Genomic DNA, 20,165 nt, shown 5'->3' on the forward strand with positions numbered 1-20,165 from the left:
GCGGCCCCGCCCCGGCCCTGGCCCGGCCCCCTGCGGCCTCGGCCCGGCCGGCATCGCCCGCCCGCCCGGGCTGGAACGGGAGCCGCGCCGCCTGTCCCCGCCGGCAGCCTGAGCCTGGCTGTGCTCGGTCATCTCCGCCTCCGGAGGATCCAAAAATATAGAAACTAGGATTCTCTTGTATCTTCATCTGCAGTCAGGCATTGGSGGTTTTGAGAAAGAAAATGTCTCGGGTCTGCAAAGTACCCACACCACAGYTGTGATGCTCGAGCCAAGCAATTTGAGCCAGCAATCCAGATTTGGTTTTGTTTTCYAATATTTTATCACATAATCAATTATATTGGAAAAGATCTCTGAGATCRAGTCCAACCTATGAGCAAACACCACCACATCAACTAGACCATGGCACTAAGGGCCACRTCCAGTCTTTCCTAAAACATCTCAAGGGATGGTGGTGACTCCACCAAYTCCCAGGCCAGCCCATTCCAATGTCTAATCACCCCTTCCGCRAAGGAATTCTTCCTRATGTCCAACCTAGATTTCCCCTAGCACACCTTGTCCTGTTCCTCTTGTCCTGTTACTCATTGCCAGGGAGAAGAGCCTGAACCCCACCCAGCTACAGCCTTCTTTCAGGGGACACATTGAAAGAACAGAGGAAGAAGTCACAGCCCAGCTCTGGATCATTCTATTATTTTTTACACGGTGCACAAAAGCCAAGGAGAACACGGGTTACTCATAAGTTACCTTGCACGAACTCCCAGGAGGGAGGTGAGGGGCTCCCGCATGGAGGAAAGCCACTGAAGTGGGGAATTAGTGAGACACACACACARTCTGGATGCCTCCAGCCAACTGTGCGTGACCTGCTGAGGACTGCTGCCAAGTACCAGCTGAGTCAGTCCCAGCACTGCTCTAGTGTAAGAATTTTAATTTGCCTGTTGCAGTTCCCTTGTGCTGGAAGCTGCCAGCTCAAGTCCCCCGTACAATCGGAATTTGGATAGAGAAGCCCGGAGAGGCAGCTCGAATTCTTCTTTCTGCTTTTAATTGGTGAAATTCAATTAAGGACTCCCTGCTTCAAAACCATACACAGAACTTATTAAAAAARGTGGTTTCAATGCATAGTCAAGCATGCGTGATTTTTAATGTTTACCTTTGCTCATGGTTTAGCACAAAGCTAATGAACCTTGCCACACTTTTTTAACAAAGAGACAGAAAACAAGAGTTCTTCTGGAAACCATGCAAACTTAAAGTCATCCTCTCACAAAAATATTTAATATATTTGGTGAGAACAGGCTAAACAGCAAGTAGACATTGTCACTACCACCCTTCAACTTAAATACAGATCCTAACAGCATTAAGAAGCAAAAAAATCATACTTTATTTGCAGCTGATGACATTTTCAATTATCATCAACCAAATTACACCCTTTGCAAACAGCAGACGTGGACAACTCCCCACCAAGGACTCTGGAAGATCGATGTTTACTACTGATACTCATTTAGTATTAGGGAATTGAAACCATTGAAACCACTGAAACCCAAGGGACCAGAAGGGCTTTATGTTGCACCAGTGTTGAAGAAGAATGTGGAGACTCACCACRTTATTTGTAGGCAGAGCAGTCTGAATTACCCAGGATAAAATACAAGAAAACCCAGCAGGGTAGGAAAGGATAGGCTAGAGAGGTTTTTCAACTAGAGGGGAGTTGTATTTCAGTAGACACTTAGAGATCTGCTCTGGAACCATTACCAAGTTTAATTCTATTCCACATTTTCTTCAAAGATGTTTACACATGTATGAACTCCCTGCTAATCGTATTTATGGACAACCCAACAGCTGACACTGTGATGAACAAAAGAACTGGGCCATCACATAAAAGTTCTGGAACAGATGATAAAGCATACTGTTCAAAACTATTATTATTTCTTAATAGCCAAATCTCAGGTTATACATCTGGGAAAAAAMCCACAAAGTTATACCATAGGAATACAAGCCATACACCGGGAAAACATCAGAGTGAAAAACTAGTGACTCTGAGAAAAGCATAAGGATCATAAGGGACAGAGAATTGAACACAAGATCCCAATTTGAYACTGTGTGTTATGTGAGAAAATGTAACACTCACCTTGGAAGCACTATCAGTAGTGTACAAATAAAKTGGGGATTTTACCTGTACGTAGATCAGTGAAAAAATATGCGACAGAGGTTTATCTCCTGCCTAAAAGAACACTGCATGTCTGTGAGGGGACTAAGGAAGGCAGGTATAACACAAGATTTTAGGAAGTCAAGCCATGTATTTAATTGAAAAATATCAAAGGTTTGGTGGGGGGGGGGGGGGGTGTGTTTTTTTGTTTGTTTGTGGGTTTGGTTTTGTTTGTTTTTGTTTGGTTTTCACTTTCAAATGCATTCCACCTGGAAAACCTAAGATACCACTAACCTCTTTGCAGAGCCATCCCCTCTTCTTCTCCCAGACGTGAAAACTGAAGTTCTAATCACAAGACAGACATGCTCTTTCTAGAGGGATTACTAGCTATTGAAATACTCTGTCAAGAGAAAATGTAATTAVATTTTATGTCCTCTTTAAGATCTGATGCCTTTCTCTGGCATAAAAACCTTCACAGAAGGTCAGACCACATGAGAGGTGTCAAACTCTTACCTGAAGTACTAATACAAAGCAGAAAGGGACCTGAATGTCAAGTCAGCAGCTGATAAAGGGCTTTACAGTTTCTGCCCTTCTATTGAGCATTACCAATTTTTATGCATCCGATAATCAAYCCCCTCAACACACTATTTACCCTCATCTTCCTCGATGTGCCAGCAATCCAACAATCTGTAATAGATTTCTTCCTGCTCAGAATTCCAGAAATTATCCTGCTATGACTGTTAGTGAGATATGGCTGCTACAGAATCAGAAGCCAGAGGCCATAGGTAACAAATACTAGACCTTTGTAAACCTCAGAAAGACTTCACACTCTCCCCAGCAAAAATGCCTCAAAAATTTCTGTCACAAATTGATTTAGTAATATTCATATTCCTCTTCCTTAGAATGGTGATGAAGGACAACAAAAGACAATTTTACAGTAGCAAAGTTTATCATTAGATTGTATGCACTGCAAGCCAATTTCTGATTTGCTATTTTTCCCTAGCTCCTTTTAAAGCAATAGTAGCAATATTGCAGATTTTGAATATCTTGTTCTAGGTCACAGAGATTTACTTGTATCATTTCCTCTGTTACTAAAAATCTTTAGGGAAATTATTCCGTTCCATTTCACTACAGCCCATTACTACCTACAGGCCAGGAAAAAAATAATATTGCACATGAAAGCCTCCATCAGGACACACCAACCTCAGATGGACATAAAAAATATATTTTCAATGTTTAGCTACTAAAATATATGATTACTTGAAATACATCACCTGCTACTGATCTAATTAAGCAGCTATTAAAATGCAAATCTTGTTGCTTCTTCCACTTTCGGTGTTTAAGGACATTATTAATGAACCTACTGTAAATCCCAAAAATATAGCATAGTCCACTTCAAGAAGCTGCTATTTTTACAGAATTTTCTTCCTACAGACTGTCAACAAAGTCATTGTGGAGTGTGCCACTTACAGGAATAACCAGTTAATGATTTCCTGAAGATATCTGCAATAAAAACATGCCAGAGACAGAAAATTCAGCAGGCAGATTTGGAAAAAGAAAAATGAGAAAGGATCYATAGGTTTGCTGGTTATTATTCTGTCAGCTACAATTTGTGACTGGAATTAAGCTGTAGTGCTCTTCAGCTTTAGACAACAAGATACATTTACAATAAATACACATATTCTAAATGACACCAAGGCACCACAAAAATTCATTATGTTAACAAAGCTGCTACAGCTCTGTATTCATAAGCTTTCTAACCACAGCTTAAACAACAGATACTGCTTACCACCTATATTCTGTGGCTGCATTTTCACATGATGATTTCATTTAATGCTCTTCTTATAAGTAGGTGTCAACCTAGTTGGTTCCAGGCTTTCACTGAAAAGATATTATTTTACATGTTGGGTTTTTTTTTTTAAAGAAGCATTTAATCCAATCTGCAACTCTCCATAAACTTAAAGGTGAAGAGAGACTGGACAACCAATTTCTTATGCCACCCAGTGAATAATGAAGCTCTTTGTAATACAAATGCACACCTTCTGGAAGCACAAAAGATTTCAAATGTGAGGATTTTTTAAAGATGCTTTGTCTTTCCTTTCAAGAGGCACAACTTAAATACTAAATGTGTGATACTTCTGGAACACCAACCCCTTTCTCTCATTTTTCAAAATATGTACACACRGGCCTTCATTAAGCAGACTCATGCTTATCACTGTATTACCTTGAAAGAACAGTTAACAGCCTAAAGAATTTTCCGAGTGAATGGCCACAGCCTATTTTTTAATCATCATGAACAACATGTGAGCAGTTCTGCAATGTCTTTACAGCTCCATAAATACAACCGTGTTTGCAGGACTGGACCACAGAGAGAACGTTTTAATTTTTGAAACTAGGTGCAGTAACACAGACAGGTCCTAACACTGACAGAGCCACAGCCTGCAATGTCAGTCCTGACAGCATTTAGCAGCCTCTGACTCTGCACCATGAAAAACAAGTAAGAGGAACAAGAAAGTGAAAGGTTATTGCAAGCAGTGTCCTAATACAAATTATTAGCACTGCATATTTTTGTGATTCTAAAACCAGCATGAGCCTTTTGGTGCCATGTCAACCATTTGTCCTCAGATTCCATCTTGCAAAATCTACTAAAGAACAGAAACATGTCCTTTTTTAGTAAAAGCCAGTAGTGTAGCACAAGCTATGAGACAAAAATATCAATATATTTAAATAAAAATATTTTGTGTATTAGGAAAAAAGCTGTAAAGAGGGCATTAATGAAACAGATTATTTTTCCCACAAGAAATATTAATATCTCTCAAGTAGGACAGTGTTCAAAGTCCCAAGACAATTATATCATYAGTTATCTTTAGACAGAGTATTACATTACATAATATTGGAATTGAATAATAGTCTCGACCAAATCAGTATTTCGTTACCTATTACAGTATTTTYACACTGTCCTAGGTAGTTTAGTGAACCATTAGGATGTTTTGACACTAACATTCTATTGGATCAAATAATATATGTATTCTGTCAATTTTTAAATTCTTAAATAACCAATAGATCTAATTTTAACACTTGATCTCCACTGGATCAAGTTGATTACAAAAAATAACTGTTTAAAATGTAGCAATCTTTCTGCTCCCTTCTACTGCAGCATTAGTGAGGTTTAGTGATCATGGTTGAGAAAGGAATAATGATCACTTGAAGCATCAACCTATAAACCCCTGCAGTAGGGCAGATTATGGAAAAGTCCTTGATAACAAACCCACATACCATTCCCACCCTCCTCTCTAACTGACTTCAAATACCTGCCATRTGGCTTTATATTTATTTTTAGTATCTTTTCAAATTTTTTTTCCCATGGAAGAGGCTTGTGAGTAATACTTTGAAATTAGAGTGTTAAGTTAAAAATACTCTTATAGACATCAAATACCATTTTAGTGTATGTAGAGATAATATGGTAATATGTTAGAGATAACAAATATCTCTAATATGTAGAGATAATGTGGAAAACAAAGGATGCTTACAGAACTAGCTTCCACATGAGCAACAGAACATGAAAATGTGAAATCAGTGTTGATTTAGAGGGCAAAAATAAAGTCCTACACATACAAGGAATATAAACATTCTCTGACTCATTAGAGAACAGTTGCTTAAGAAGACAGAATTAAACAGTCAACATGTGCTCATTCACTGAAGTCATCAATTTTAGAAACAATAAGTGTTGCATGCATCTGTTCAGACTGAATGTAAATCAGACACTTGGCTATAAGCTTCAGCCAAGAAAAGAAGTTACTACAGTCCTCTCCCCTCTCACTATTTCCTAACCTTGTTTCTAATCAGCTTGTCTGAAGTTATTTGAGCTTTTACGCGCAAGAGTTACATTATCATTTATTTAATACAGGCCTGTAGAGGTCTTGATTCTGAAGGAATAGAAAAAAATGCTCCTCTGGATAAAGAGTTCTTMTATAGAACCAATTAATACTGACCACAGTCATGGTATAAGCACTACTTAATGCTTCTTATTCTTATAAATCCCACTTCCCTACCAGTGTGGGACTGAAAAACATCACCACTCCCATCTTTAGTACAGGTTTATTGGGTAGCAAACCTACTGTAGAGGAAGCAGCTTGCACACACATTTTACAACCTTGGTCAATTCCTCATCTCTGAAAATAGTTCTATTCTGACAAACTCTCTGGGATATATGTCTACTAAGGTAACTCCTCAACACATCAAGTGAAYTCCCAGTTCCATATCCTGTATTATTTCTAATAGTAAAAGATTACCAGAATTTACAGTTAAGTCACAAAAGACAACCTCAAAACAGAATAACTTCTGCAGCTTGTTCTGGATTTCACATTTTTATTGCAAATACATGACAAGCACCCATTTTGGCCAGAACTTGCAGCTTTATGCTTGCCTTCTTTTTGACATTCAAGTCAATCTGTCAGAATGCTCAGGAGTAGATACCTTCCATGAAAACACCRCATGAAAGGATGCAGCAGGTACCATCTTCTTACTTTAGTCTCTGCTTTTGTGTAGAGTGCTGATGAATCCTAAATTCCCATGGCTAGGTCTCTTGATGAGGACTTCAGTACCCCTTCCTTCCTCTGAATCTTGCCCTGGTATCCAACTGAAAATTKAAGTCAATATATTAAGAGCAGGTATTTTGCAAAAGAAATATTGTAGAGTGTTTGTGCTACCTTGGCACTCTCTAACATCAGAACAAAGACCAGAATAAAGCAGAAGAAAAGTAGTGATGTAGCCAACAAGCCACAGGGGATTCTGATGAAAGACACATTATAAAATCTTCAACCTCACACAAAACTAAAATTATGTCACAAGCTTCCCGTGCATTCTGAAATAAACAACAACATAAATGACAGAACAACAYAGTGGGACGGCAATGGACACATGAAAACAAGGTAAATCTGCTTTAGACCAGTTTTGCAAATTTAACTGTTAAACTGAAGGAGGAAAATTCAGATTTGGTTGAAGTGGGAGTCATAGCCAATGTCCATGAGAAGAGGCATAACTTAAATACACAAAGTTTCTGGAAAAAATAGAAATAAATTAGTAAAAACTGAAATAATATTTAGCCTGTAAAATCTGCAAGTTTATTCTTGGTAATTACAAAAAAAAAAGCATTTAATGAATGGCTGAAGATGATGGTAAAGATAAAATAAATGCCACCGTGCAGTACTTACAGAAGCTAAACTGTAAGTTCTTTCCCAATGCAGAAAAAAACCATACTTTGACCTTGGGAGAATTCTTCTGAATTTAGATAACCAGTCATGAAGATGGCAGTGACAGACTGCAACTCAGCCATATTCAGATATTAGATTGAGGAGGTTCCTTCTACATCCATTAACTAACTTTCTTCCAGAATTCAGAACTGCAGCAAAATTTGTAAAGAGCTAGACTCACGATGACACAGCTTGTCCAAAAACCAAGCAGCTTTCACTTTAAACCTCGGCCAAGCTTTAATATCTAAACATACTAAAGTTTACTCCTTTGATAAGACTTTCTCTTTCCTTGAAAACAGCATCTAGGCAAAACCCCTGATGATTTTAGCATACTGTAAATTATATCTGCATTTAGTGTCTAATTTGGACACTCTTTAAGCTTCACTATTAGAACAAATAAAAAATTTGACAGAGCATGATWATTGAAATGTACAGAATTAACAGGACAAGAAAAAGATCACTCATCAGCTTTAAAATTTGGGACAGTTAAATAAAATCATTTAAGAGCCAGGCATCATCCTGCATGAACTGGAGACATTTAACTAGAAACTTAGTTTCATCAGGGTCCCTTAAAAAATCCACAGATTGTTAACACAATCCACAGAAAAATACAGGCACATCACCTGGAGATATGTATGCTGCTATTGCAGCATTATATAGGTATTTCAAACTTTCAATATACAGCATTTTTCCTGTGCACAGAAACAATAATTTGTMATTTTATGGATTAATATGGTTTATACAGGAGAGGTACAAAAAGCTGCTATGACTAATAGAAAGCAGAAGAAAAATTTTAGGTACTGTTTTAGCTGTACATTCTTCATTATGTATCACACCAGCTAAAAAAAAAATGAGCACTGCACTTCTCATGCTTAGAAAGTTTTGATCCATTTTACTGCATCTTAGATACGTTTTAAATGCCATGGAAACACAAGCAAAACAATTCTGGACAAGGAACTCCTATCAAAATAGGGAAAACTTTAATTACATTTTTTAAAATTACTTGCCATTATCATATRGGATAGTTCATTATATAAAAAAACAAACTATTATTCATCATGAATTTTAGTACTTCAAGAAAATTAATGACTCAATGTGAATTCAATGCAAGATCCTGCTTCTACAGTGAAAGTCTCATTTTCTTTCCTTTAAATGTTCTTCATATAGATGTTTTTGAATGACCATACAAGCAAAAAGTATGTCAATATTTTATCTTACAATTACCTGATCTACTAATATTTTTTTAAACTGAAACTAAAAACAATAGTGAAAATACCTACCCTACTTGCCTGCTACATTCTAAGCCTAATTGAATTTAAACATGTACTCTTCCAATTTCTCCTATTCTAMAGCTGCTTCTTCATGAAAAATTGGTACCATATTTTAATGAGGATTCAAAGGCAAGACCTGTTCTGCGTAATGACACTTGCCTTACTGAATTCAAGTGGTTTTCTTCTGAAGAGGGGGAAAAGGACAGAAAACATCCAAGCAGGGAGAAGACACACCACCACTTACCATTGATCTTTTGCATGCAAAGAAAGTCACTTGCAAACTCCTACAGTGTCCTTCCCTCAAGCACTGTTTAGGGCTTTTCTTTTCCTAGTAGATGAAATAAGAAAGGATTAAAAATTTTATTTCTGCAGCGCGTCAGAGACATCAAAATACTTCACAGAATCATAGAACAGAATCACCAATATTCTGAGTTGGAAGGCACCCTCAAGGATCATCGAGTCCAACTCTTAAGGGAAGGCCARCGCAGCGATCGGACCCACGACCTTGGCGTTACTAGCACCACGCTCTGGCCAACTGAGCTCATTTGGCTTGGAAGAGGCCTTTGAGGATCATTTAGTTCCAGCTTCAGAGGAAGTTTACTGAGGATTTCACTTCGGTACGGTGACCTGCGCTCTCCTCTGATCTGTAATTGCCTAAGCAGCTACAACCRCGAGCTAAGAAGCTGGGGAAGGGAAGCTGTCTGTCCCGGGAGGGCGGCCGCGCTCACCTGCAGCACGCAGGGGCTCTCCAGCAGGCACTGCCGCAGATCCTCCCTCACGCCGCCGCAGGCGCGCCCGTCCTCCTCCTTCTCCTCGTAGTACTTGGGCATGGCGGCGAGCCCTGCGCTACGCCCCGCTGCTGCCGCCCGCCCTGCGGCCACCGCCGACCGCCACCGCCATGCCGGGCGCCGCGGCCGCTTCCGGCGGGGGCAGGAAGGGACGGGGCGGCTCCGGGAAGGATCCCGGGCGCCTGCGCCGCGGACGGTGGCGGAAGGCTGCGGGCGGCGGCCCTGGTGGCGGTGCCGGGCGGGGCGGGGGTCGCGCCGCGGGCCGGGGCAGCAGGTGAGACCCTCAGCGCGGCGCGGGGCTCGGGGGTGCGGCGCTGCCCGGCCCGGGGCTGGGTGCGGGCCCCGCTCCGGGGGACGGGTGTTGGTCAGCAGCGACGGCCGGGCYGGCCCTAAAGCATCGATTTGTGCACTGTTAAAGGCTRGAAGGRACCGTAMAGATCATCTTGCACCAACTCCCCCGCCGTGAGCAGGGATATCTCCCACTAGACCAGGTTGTTCTAAGCCCCATCCAACCTGGCCTTGAACACTGCCAGGGTTGGGGCATCTACATCCTCCCTGGGCGGTCTGTGCCAGTGTCTCACCACCCCCACAGTAACGAATTTCTTTTTTATATCTAACCTAAATTTCCCCTCTTTCAGTTTGTACGCRTTACWCCTTGTCCTATCAATRCAGTTCCSGATGAAGTGTCCTAGCTTCCTTATTTTCCCCTTTCAAATACTGGGAGGTGCTAGGAGGTCTTCACACAACCTTCTCCAGGCTGAACAGCCCCAACTTTCTCAGCCTGTCTCCATAAGGGAGGTTCTCCAGCCCTCTCACCAACTCCATGGCTTCCTCTGGACCTGCTCCAACAAATGTCATTGTTTATACTTGCGCTCAGTTTTTGTCACCTCAGCATTGCAGACGTGGCCTGCATCGCGTGATTTTATTTGTAGCCTTTATTATGTGCAAAAGAAAATGCATCTTTTGAAATTCTTTCTTTAGCAAGATGTTGCCAACCACATTGGTTAATTCTGGGAGCCAGGGCAATGGTGTRCTGAGCCCCAGAGATGCTGCAAGGCACACAGCCGGAGCGAAACGCTACAAGTACCTGCGGAGGCTCTTCCACTTCCGACAGATGGACTTCGAGTTTGCGCTTTGGCAGATGCTTTACCTGTTCACTTCACCGCAGAGGGTTTATAGGAACTTTCACTACAGAAAACAGACAAAGGACCAGTGGGCGAGAGATGATCCCGCTTTCCTCGTGCTGCTCAGTATCTGGCTTTGTGGTGAGTGCAGGAGAACAGCATAAGGAAGAGGGAGGGAAAGTTTAGGGATGAACATTTATYTTCCTTCTGATAGCAAACACACAAAAAGGATCGATCTGTATGGATAATCTTTTAATCAAATTAGCACATAAGAAAAAGGCCCAGCCTTTCTGAAGTTAAGGGAATTAGAAATCAGAGTAGGCTTAGGTAGTACTCTGTAGTCTTGAGTAGAACTTGTAGAACTCTCTGTTGCACCTCTTTTTCTGTTGTATTTTAAACTGCATAATTCACTGTAACTTTACACAGTAAGAAAACCCCATGGCACATGGCAATGTTTTTGTTAAGAAATACTGACTATTTGGTTTACCTGAATATCATGTATGAAACACTTTTTATAATTAAGGCCCTGRTGAGATTCTGTATATTGCCAAATTAAGCTATAAAAGAGTGGCTCATATAAATAACTGAACTGCAAATTCAGTAAGTATTATCTTAGCTGCCGTCTATTAAATAGTGTATTGCTGTTCACAGTAGAAGAACTCAACTGAAATAGAATTACACACATGGTTTGGGTTAACAAGGAGCCTTTCTAAAACAAAGAATGTTCTATTGTAGCATTGTGCAAAGTTAAAAAAAACACTTTGGGTGGAGCATTACAGTTAGACCCAAGTACATATGAGTGTTCAATCTGTGACAGGGATTAAATTATGAATAAATTGCATTATATCTATTTTTTTGTGAGGAAAAAAAGAGCTGTTGGACTGAAAATCYTGGGAGAAAAATAAAAAGGAAACTGGAGATTTCTTAACAGTATACTCAAAAAAACCCCATCAGTGTCAGACCCATCAGATCTCATGGGTTTTTTCCCACAGCCGACTTTAATAATCTTTTTCTGCTTTCAGTGTCTACCGTAGGGTTTGGATTTGTACTGGACATGGGATTTTTTGAAACAATAAAACTGCTACTTTGGGTTGTATTCATAGACTGCGTGGGCGTTGGSCTCCTGATTGCAACTCTAATGTGGTAAGTGGTGAATTTGGAAGCCGAGTTCARTATTGCTGTTCAGACACAGAGAGTCCTCTGCTGTTTTTGAGACACTTGTTTGTTGTTTGGGGTTTTTTGTTTGGGGTAAACTTGTAAGAAAGTATTGTCTATAGGTTTTATGCTGCTGTCATAATTGTTTCAAAATGATGCCCTAAAAACAACTGTTCTGTGCTTGGCAGCTTTTTCCTTTGTTGGTAGTTGCTGCCAGTTTTATCCTCTATTGTCCAGAGACTTGTAGAAGTGGAGAGGCAGGAGCAGGTCACTTTACAACCCAGGCCTCATCAAYAGCATAGATGTGTCCTGCAACAGTGATGGAACCATGAAATGATGGGAAACTGCTGTTCCTGTGCTGCTGCAAGGGGAGGGCACCAAAGAAAGAATTTTTATTTTACAAGGAACTTTAGAAAGCAAGGGCATATAAGAGTTCTTAATAGTGGAGCTAACATCTTAAATCTTAAGAGTTAGCATCCTAAAGTGATGATGATTGGAAAAGGGATAAATCCTAACAGTGACATCAAGAACCCCTGCTTGTAATTGCAAAATTGAGAATGAGGCATATAAAAGAAATGTAGCTGATGGATGAAAGGTCCACCTGCCCTAGTACTCCTGTCTGGAGCAACCCATAAATTGCTTGGGGAAGAGCTTATAGTAATGTTCCCTGGCCCCATCCTCCAGCAATTTGTGCCTTAGGATACAGTCTTGTAAACCAGGAATACTTCAGCATCTGCTGAYTTTCCTCTGTCTTTTATTCAGCTTCCTGCAGGCCTCAATACCAGTCACCTGGCTCCAGTTTGGTTCAAGTCCCTTCTTCCAGTGCAGGCTCACCTTTTTCTGCAAAACTCCCCCATTCCTAATGAATCTAAACTCCTTCTTGTCTCACTTCTCCTCACCTTGCACCCAGGCTCTGCCTCTTTGCAACCCCAACCTTGGCACAAAGAATAGCTCAGAGGAGGCTTCCATGAAAACTTGGGTCTCTTATTTCTGAACATATATTGCCTTTTTGTTCCTTTTCTAAATGGGATAAATTTTTTGATGTCAGCAGAACTTAAGCTAAAGGAAAGAGTCTCAAGGCTCATTCGATAGCCTTTAATACCAGGCAGTGCATGTTGCATTTGTACATCTTTTCAGTAAGTAKAGGGACATTATGAACGCTCTTCTGCCCTCCTCCTGTCCTTGCAGTGCATCTGTTCTGCAGAGATTAAATAAACCATCTCTCTATGAGGTATGCTGCTCTTGTACCACCACTTCACTGAAGTTATCTCCCTRTGTGTACAGACAGAAGTGGCAGCTTGTGGCTGCACTGATAAATTGTAGTATTGATCTCTTTCTTATAAAGAAGAGTTTTGTTTCTGTTTTGAAATACCTGCAGAGTATTTCAGCTGCCTGTAGCATGCAGGGGATGCAATGATAGTTTCAACAAAACCATTTTAACRATAGTCTAGTCTGTATGATTCCTGCATGTTTTTTCTCCCAGATAGCAGAAATTCTGGGGTGGAGAGTTGGGATCACATTTGACTTAGTATTTCAAACCTATGTGTTGTGAGTTTTATAGATTCATATTACCAACAGTATCAAAAATCTTTTCATGTAGGTTCATTTCAAATAAATACTTAGTGAAGCAGCCGAACAGAGATTATGATGTGGAGTGGGGATATGCCTTTGATGTGCATCTGAATGCTTTCTACCCACTTCTAGTCATTCTGCATTTTATCCAGCTGTTCTTCATCAACTGTAAGTAGAATACTTTGAGCTCTGTGCTTCAAAATGGTGCACTGTCAAAACAGCTGAGAGCAGTTATCTCTTGCAGATGTCATCATATCTGATTCTGTCATTGGATATTTTGTTGGGAATACATTATGGCTGATTGCAATCGGCTATTACATCTACGTGACATTCCTAGGATACAGTGGTGAGTAAAAGCAACTTCTTTTTATTTGTTTGACTAAAAAGAAAAGCATGTTTTCAGTCTATTAATTTGATCTTAGCCTAGTATTTGTAAAGCAGAGGCTCAGCTGAGTGTTSAAGTCTTTCTTTGTGGGAAATGCAGTTTGATAGAAACCAATCCATGTTTTCAGCTGGGTGGACMTTTTAACCAAACAATTTATATTCTCCACCTCACCAAATTCCAGTCTTGTATTAGACCTGTAGTACCACAACTTGGTTTTCTTGTTCCTCTGTAAATCCACTTCAAGAGGTTAGCATTAGATAAAAATTCTGTAATGAGTTTTACCCAAGACCATAGTTTTGGGTAAAACWGTTCCCCAAGCCATTATAACAGTAGGATTAGTAGCACAGAGATGTCTGAGGAGGACAGGAGAGTATTGTAGAACTATTTTTTGTTGCCTTGCCCCAAGGCTACTCTACATGAAGCACCATTTTTAAAGAGCACTACTTTATACTTGCTTCAATATTGTTTCTGTTTCAGCATTGCCCTTTTTGAAGAACACAGCTATTCTTTTGTATCCATTTGCACTTCTCATCATGCTCTATTTGATCTCATTAGCTTGTGGATGGAACTTCACCAAGATGCTTTGTTCCTTTTATAAATACAGAGTGAAATAAAACCAGGACTTCATGTATGTAATGTTTATTTTGTTTCTACTTCAGCCATTTTGACAGTAAAGAAAAAGTTAAGAACGTTTTGTAAATGGTTGTAAATTTCTCTTTATTGTAGATAATTGTGTAAAAAAGTTTGAAGTGTCCTTTTTTATTAAAATATTTACAACAGTAAACATGTTAGCAATTTTGTTCAAATATTTTCGCAGTACATTCCTAAAAACAAGTTACTTGTACATTTCTGTAGCTTAAATTTAACTGCAACAAGTCTATGTAGCRTAACTCTTACTGCAGATACTTTGCACATACTGGCATAAGCTCTACATTATGAGGGGCTTAAGTGACACCAAAAAACTGTTTTATTGAAGAGTAATATTGGAATACCTTGCCTTGGGACTGTGTGAAAATACAGATCTTAATAGTGTTGCGATGGTAAAGCAACAACTGTCTCTAGATACAGATCTGTCCTCTCCTTGTATGAAAGAGCGTGAGAACAGCTTTATTTTAATGACTACTTCAAATATACAAGGACAACTCTGGCACACAGAAGAAACAGTGATGAAAGGCACAATTAACATGACCCATATCAGGTTTCCAAAGATAGCAGCAAGTTTTAAACCCAATCTCTAGCAGTCCAGTGGGTATTACTACAGCCACCATTCTGAGTGGCAGGTCAATGAACATGGAAGGAAAAGTACAAGTTAGTTTGRCTACAAGTGTGGGTGGGTTCATGGCAATGCCTGCAGCTGTAAAGTCCACAAGGCAGGAGTATAAACTGACCGTCACAAACAATACCTTATGGAAAGTGAAAGTGACAGCTTTCCAATGCAGTGTTCAGCATGAAACATGAGCACTAGGATTCAGTTTCCAAAACAACACAAGAGTAAACTGGTTACAGTAAGACAATTTCAATACTAGAATTTGATCTCTAAGGAAAAACTATAATTTATCTTAAAATACCAAATATGCTGGCAGTGCATCTTACAGTACTGTGTGTTTCAGCCACTGTTAAGGCTTGAAGAGATTCATATTTTCCTCTCAGCAGATGCTGAGCAACGTTCTCCTTTAAACRAAGGAAAGCACTGAACTGCTGATCCATGGAAAGTGAAGGATTCCAGTCAGGATCTGCTACCTCCCTGGCTAACAGCACAAGCTCCCGTCCTGCAGGCAGCTGCAGCCTAACAGCACACTTTTTCCCTAACAGGAATCCTAGCATCAGTGATCAACTACTTCAGTTCAACAGTAAAAATACTTCATATTTAGTGCCCTGTGGTGCAATACCACTGAAGGACTTGGGGCCTGTGCACCTTCCCTTTAGAGATAGCAAAGTTTTTCCATTTGAAAGAAGGCTGCATCATTCTCAAAATTAAGCTACTTTAACTTCCAGCAGCTCACTGTTTACAGCAGAAATTAGCAATACCCTTCAGAGACCATTAAGGTCAGAAAAGTGACACTCAAGGACTAATTCACCAAGTCTCCATGGGATGTGTTTTACATCAGCAATCAATGCTAGCCTGAAAACAYCAGTTGTTTAATAGCTTTTCAGCCTTATGCTGGTGATTGTAAAGATGATTTAAATACACAAGGAATTTTTTTTCCTCTTTCTAGCTACAGTTACTTGTTCTAGCTTTTTCACAATGCATGCTTCCGAGTAAGAATAAATATAGAACCTTGGGTTCATGTATTTTACAGAAGCAAGGTTTGAAAATATTTCATTCTTCTTTTCCCCCACAAGACTAAAATACTTTACAAGTTGGAGGAAAACTACAAATTACTATGATACTTCATCTGTAGCAAGTATTTCCAACAAAATACAGAGATTACTGAAATTATAATGTATTTGAAAACAAAAAAAAAGGAAACTGTTACACAGTTGTTCAATTTTTCCAAAGACTAATTACACTTCAACTCATTCAGGGAACTGTTTCACATGGGCAAAGTATAAATTGCTTTGCTCCAAACTGACTCAAGGTATTTAAAAACTGCCTTGAAACAGCTAGACAAGCACTGATAGGATAGAAGACTCCAGTCTTTTCTTGGTCCATTAATCACATCTATCTGAATTTTTCTAAGCCATCTTTAAGTACAGAAAAAAAAATATATAAGAAATTTTTCCATTAATGAAAACATGTGGTTGAGATGCCCGCAAAAGCTCAAAGCCTTATACAGTGCTTTAGAAACACTTTTTAATTATCACATTCTGTTCACATTATTTACAAAGTTTTCAGCAAGATGACCCACTGAGTGAGCAAAACAAGATTATACTGACAGTCTTGTGTTTTCTTGGTCCCAAGCAATCCTGATCAACTCAGAAAAGCCAGTGTTTGCATCAGCCAGTCTGTTTGGCATCCAGTATAAGAAGTTARGAATAATTTGCCCAGATAATGAAGGTTTCTGGCCATGCCTTTGGTTTCACGCAAGTGGGCTATTCTGAATCTTGAACAGCATTGGAAGGAGCTAACAGGAGCATAGGATAGTGCAGTTCATTTTTAAATATTTTCCATTATTGGATAACTCTAAGATTCAGCAGCCTAGAGGGGATTTTTAAGGCCACAAGAAAAATAAATTGAAATTGAATACATGTAGGGAAAAACTCCCCAAAAACAGGTAATAGGTTTAGGATGCTGTTTAAGATCTGGTAATACTGTCACTGAAAATGGAGACGTGCACRAGACACTGGCCCCACTGGTGTAGACCCAGTCACAAAGAGTGCCCAAGCTGAAGGCTGATGAGCCAAACAGCCCAACTGTTACTTCATCAGACTTGCAGGAAGTACACTTGCACCACTTTAGCTTGACTCAAGAATTGTTATTTAAAGGTACAAGGCCCAAAATAGCTGTCTGCAGAAATAATTAAGATAGAAAATATTTTCCTTGCTTTTTCTATTTCTCAATAAAATTTCCAAGCAAATTTGCAGAACTACCTGATTACACCAGCTCTTGAATTTACCTGCATCTGTGAAATATAATTTGTATTAATGTGGCACATTTATCTAGCGAGCCTCTAAGCTCAGGAACACTGAAAGTACTAAAGCAGCCCAGAGTATTTTCAACTCCTGCTACTACAATGTAATAAAAATGCACCAATCTTTAGAARACAACCCACATTTTACCACACACTAGTTCATTTGTGGTCTTGGATAAATTTCTTCTCAACATTTTTGAAAACTAAATATACTACTAACCAGAGTCTTGCAATCAATGATAGGGGTTCTATGTATTTAATATATTAGCAATGATTCATCTTAACTACTGTGAAACATCAGGAACAGTGATGCTTTGAGAATAAGCACACAGCTTTCTTAAATAAGTGCTACCAGTAAAATTCTGGACTTATGGAAAAAATGGAAAAGGTCACTGTCAGCAAAACAAATTAAAGAAACTGCAGTATCTAACATATAGAATTCTGCACTCTGAATTGTAATAAATAACCCTAGTTTAAATAATTTGCATCATTTGTTCACAGATGCAGCTGAGAAGAAAACCTAAATACTTTCTCAGACCTTTGCTAGTTAATGTGTGATAAAAACCCATGGCATATTGGTAATTTGATAGCAGAGCATTATACAGGAAACAAACAGGGCTGTACCAGCACAACAGGCTGGAGTCACACAGGATTCAGARCCTGGTCATCCACATTCCTAAATCCAAGAATAAACTCCATTTGTGTGACTGGTGCTTACCTGATGCCCACAGTCTCTACGGGCAATACAAGCTCTCCAAGTAACATTTTATTTACACCACCTGATTCAAACAGGAAAAGTAAACAATGTCTGCCTGGTATCTAACTTTTCTTGAACTTACACCAGTCAGTCTAAACAGGTCTTMCCTCTGCATAAAAATCTTGTCTTCCCTGTGTCCCTGGACAGCATAGCTAAACCAAAACAACAACAGCCTGTAGAAGTAGTTAAGTTCTTCAACTTGAATACTGGTGAAGTGTCAAAGCTACATCACAATTCTCCAGCAAGGCAGAAGAGAGGACAGGTTGACTCTATAAGCTAGTGGTGAGGGCTTGCAGTGCTGGAGAGTCAGGTTTAGGYTCCTGCTCCTTATAAAGATATCATGAAAGAGAGGCCAAATCTGTCAGCTGAACTTTGATGTGAAAGTTCAAATTCAAGATCCCTGCTCTAGGTCGGGGAACCAGCAACAGATTTTGTGCATCTGTGCCCTGATCACAAAGACATTAAAGGTCTTTTCCAACTTAATTGATTCTATGATTCTATGTCAGGGATAGTAGAGTGTGGGTTTTTTCCACGRGGAAAGCTGGCCAGCTTTGGAGATGTCTGCTTCACAGCACAACTGAGAATCCCCAAGCCAGGGTGGATGCCTCCCTCCAATGTCAATCAGGCATTTCATTCCTATTAAAGGAAGGAATTCCTGCCTCTCTTTCTCCTGGCCATTTCTGACTAACTGAAATCTTCCTGTGCCTGAGTCCTTACACCTAAGGACCTATAAGCACCTAAGCAGAAGSTGTTCAGTAAAGTAGTAGCATTAGTACTGCAACAATTCCACTCTGGATGTAATCCAAACCACATTCTGTCCCTGACCGAATTTCTGATTAATTTAGGATTGCTGCTGTTTCCCTTGGAACGAAAAGGCAGGGTACAAACTTGAGGCCAAATTTAGTTCCTGCTATAAAGTTAGTGCGAATTACCATACTGATCCATAAAGGAGTCAAACTAAGACCTGGTTCTTGAACAAAGGAAGAAAATAAAATGTAACTACTCGCTAATGTATCCAAAATAAACACTGCAATAACAGAACTTTTTAAAAGGAGAACTCTGTAGATCAAATGTATCTACTGTTCATTCTTTTGATAAAAGGTAACTTCTTGTCACTCCAAAGCAAAGCTGGAGAATGATTTTTTCTCAGTACAGAAAATGAATTTGTTCAGCCTAGGAAATGTTTACAAATATTTTTAGAAAGAACTGATTTGGAATTAAAAAAAATTCTTCTAAAATGCAATGGATTCAATCTAAAATCACTGCGGATTTAGTACATAATATGAAACAAGACATTTCAACATGCTTTTCATGTGGCTACAAACTGTACATAGTGGAATTTCATAGCCCCAAAGAATAACACTCTTCAGAACTCTGTTTATGTCTCTGAACATCATTCAGATTCTGTGTATAAAACTACATAATTTAGAAACTTAATCTTGTTTTTTTAAACATGGCAGTATATTTGAAATATGGTATTAATTTATGTTTGCATCTCCAAAGGAAAATGTAGAAAGATAACTTAAACTAGAGAATTCATAAAAAAACTATATCAATTTAAAATTTTACTGCATAAAAATATGTACTTTTCAAATTATTTTAATAAATTAAATATCCCTAACATTTTTAATATATATCCCTGACAGTCTATAAAAGAGGGTTCTTTTTATAGAAAATAAATGGAACTCCGAAAGTACCCCCTTCATAAAACTTATTTAACAATAATTATATTTTTTTCTTCTTCAAGGAATGTAACAATATGTACAACTTTATATTACTATACTATCAAAATAGTACAGGTTAAGTGTAGCAGGGTTCCGTAACCATAAGGTGGTAAAGTCACATTACAGTGGAGGACAACTTGGGCCTCGGACGAACATTATCAGTGTGGAGCATCAGTTTCTGGATGGATCAGATAAGAAGGGGTAAATACAATCTTCTCATCTACAGTAGGTTTCACAAGAGGTAGAGTTCAAGTGAAAAAGAATGACATTTGGAATAAGGTGCATGCTCAGTATATTCAATTTGTGACTTGTTAAGGATGTCATATTTTATAGGAAGAGTTTTCAAGGATTCTTTCATTTTCCTCTAAAGCAGATTTCCGTGATCAGTTTGTAATCTTTTTAATATGAATCTGAAATAGAGAATCAGAAAA

At 39.1% G+C, this 20,165-nt stretch overlaps 3 protein-coding genes across 3 annotated transcripts in view; 1 reads left to right on the top strand and 2 right to left on the bottom strand.

Annotated features, from left to right (window-relative positions):
- Positions 1-5,648: 5,648 nt before the first annotated feature.
- On the bottom strand, positions 5,649-9,595 carry LOC130582654 (cytochrome c oxidase assembly factor 5). Its single transcript, XM_057381492.1, has 3 exons — positions 9,386-9,595; positions 8,902-8,985; positions 5,649-6,773 (listed from the first exon to the last, which is right to left on the bottom strand). Exons 1-3 carry the CDS (start codon positions 9,485-9,487, stop codon positions 6,732-6,734), a joined length of 228 nt encoding a protein of 75 aa, XP_057237475.1. The 5' UTR covers positions 9,488-9,595; the 3' UTR covers positions 5,649-6,731.
- Positions 9,596-9,623: 28 nt separating this feature from the next.
- On the top strand, positions 9,624-14,383 carry UNC50 (unc-50 inner nuclear membrane RNA binding protein). The gene is made up of 6 exons (XM_057381491.1): positions 9,624-9,719; positions 10,427-10,710; positions 11,592-11,712; positions 13,325-13,464; positions 13,541-13,642; positions 14,159-14,383. The coding sequence occupies exons 2-6, from the start codon at positions 10,431-10,433 to the stop codon at positions 14,293-14,295; spliced, it is 780 nt and encodes a 259-aa protein (XP_057237474.1). The 5' UTR covers positions 9,624-9,719; positions 10,427-10,430; the 3' UTR covers positions 14,296-14,383.
- A 1,314-nt stretch (positions 14,384-15,697) lies between these two features.
- MGAT4A (alpha-1,3-mannosyl-glycoprotein 4-beta-N-acetylglucosaminyltransferase A) overlaps positions 15,698-20,165 on the bottom strand; it is a 76,857-nt gene continuing 72,389 nt past the window's right edge. Inside the window, exon 16 of the mRNA XM_057381490.1 lies at positions 15,698-20,144. Coding sequence (XP_057237473.1) covers positions 20,118-20,144 — 27 coding nt within the window. The 3' untranslated portion in view covers positions 15,698-20,117. The remainder of the gene's footprint in view (positions 20,145-20,165) is intronic.

Source organism: Malurus melanocephalus, unplaced genomic scaffold (genome assembly GCF_030028575.1).
Source record: "Malurus melanocephalus ecotype Western Australia unplaced genomic scaffold, MMel_1.1 scaffold_512, whole genome shotgun sequence".
Taxonomy (NCBI): Eukaryota; Metazoa; Chordata; class Aves; order Passeriformes; family Maluridae; genus Malurus; species Malurus melanocephalus.

Excerpts from the sequence above, each read along its gene's own strand:
- LOC130582654 (XM_057381492.1), bottom strand. The coding sequence starts at position 9,487 with ATGCCCAAGTACTACGAGGAGAAGGAGGAGGACGGGCGCGCCTGCGGC. Across the intron at positions 8,986-9,385 it reads AGAGCCCCTGCGTGCTGCAG|GAAAAGAAAAGCCCTAAACA; the intron begins GTGAGCGCGGCC and ends TTCATCTACTAG.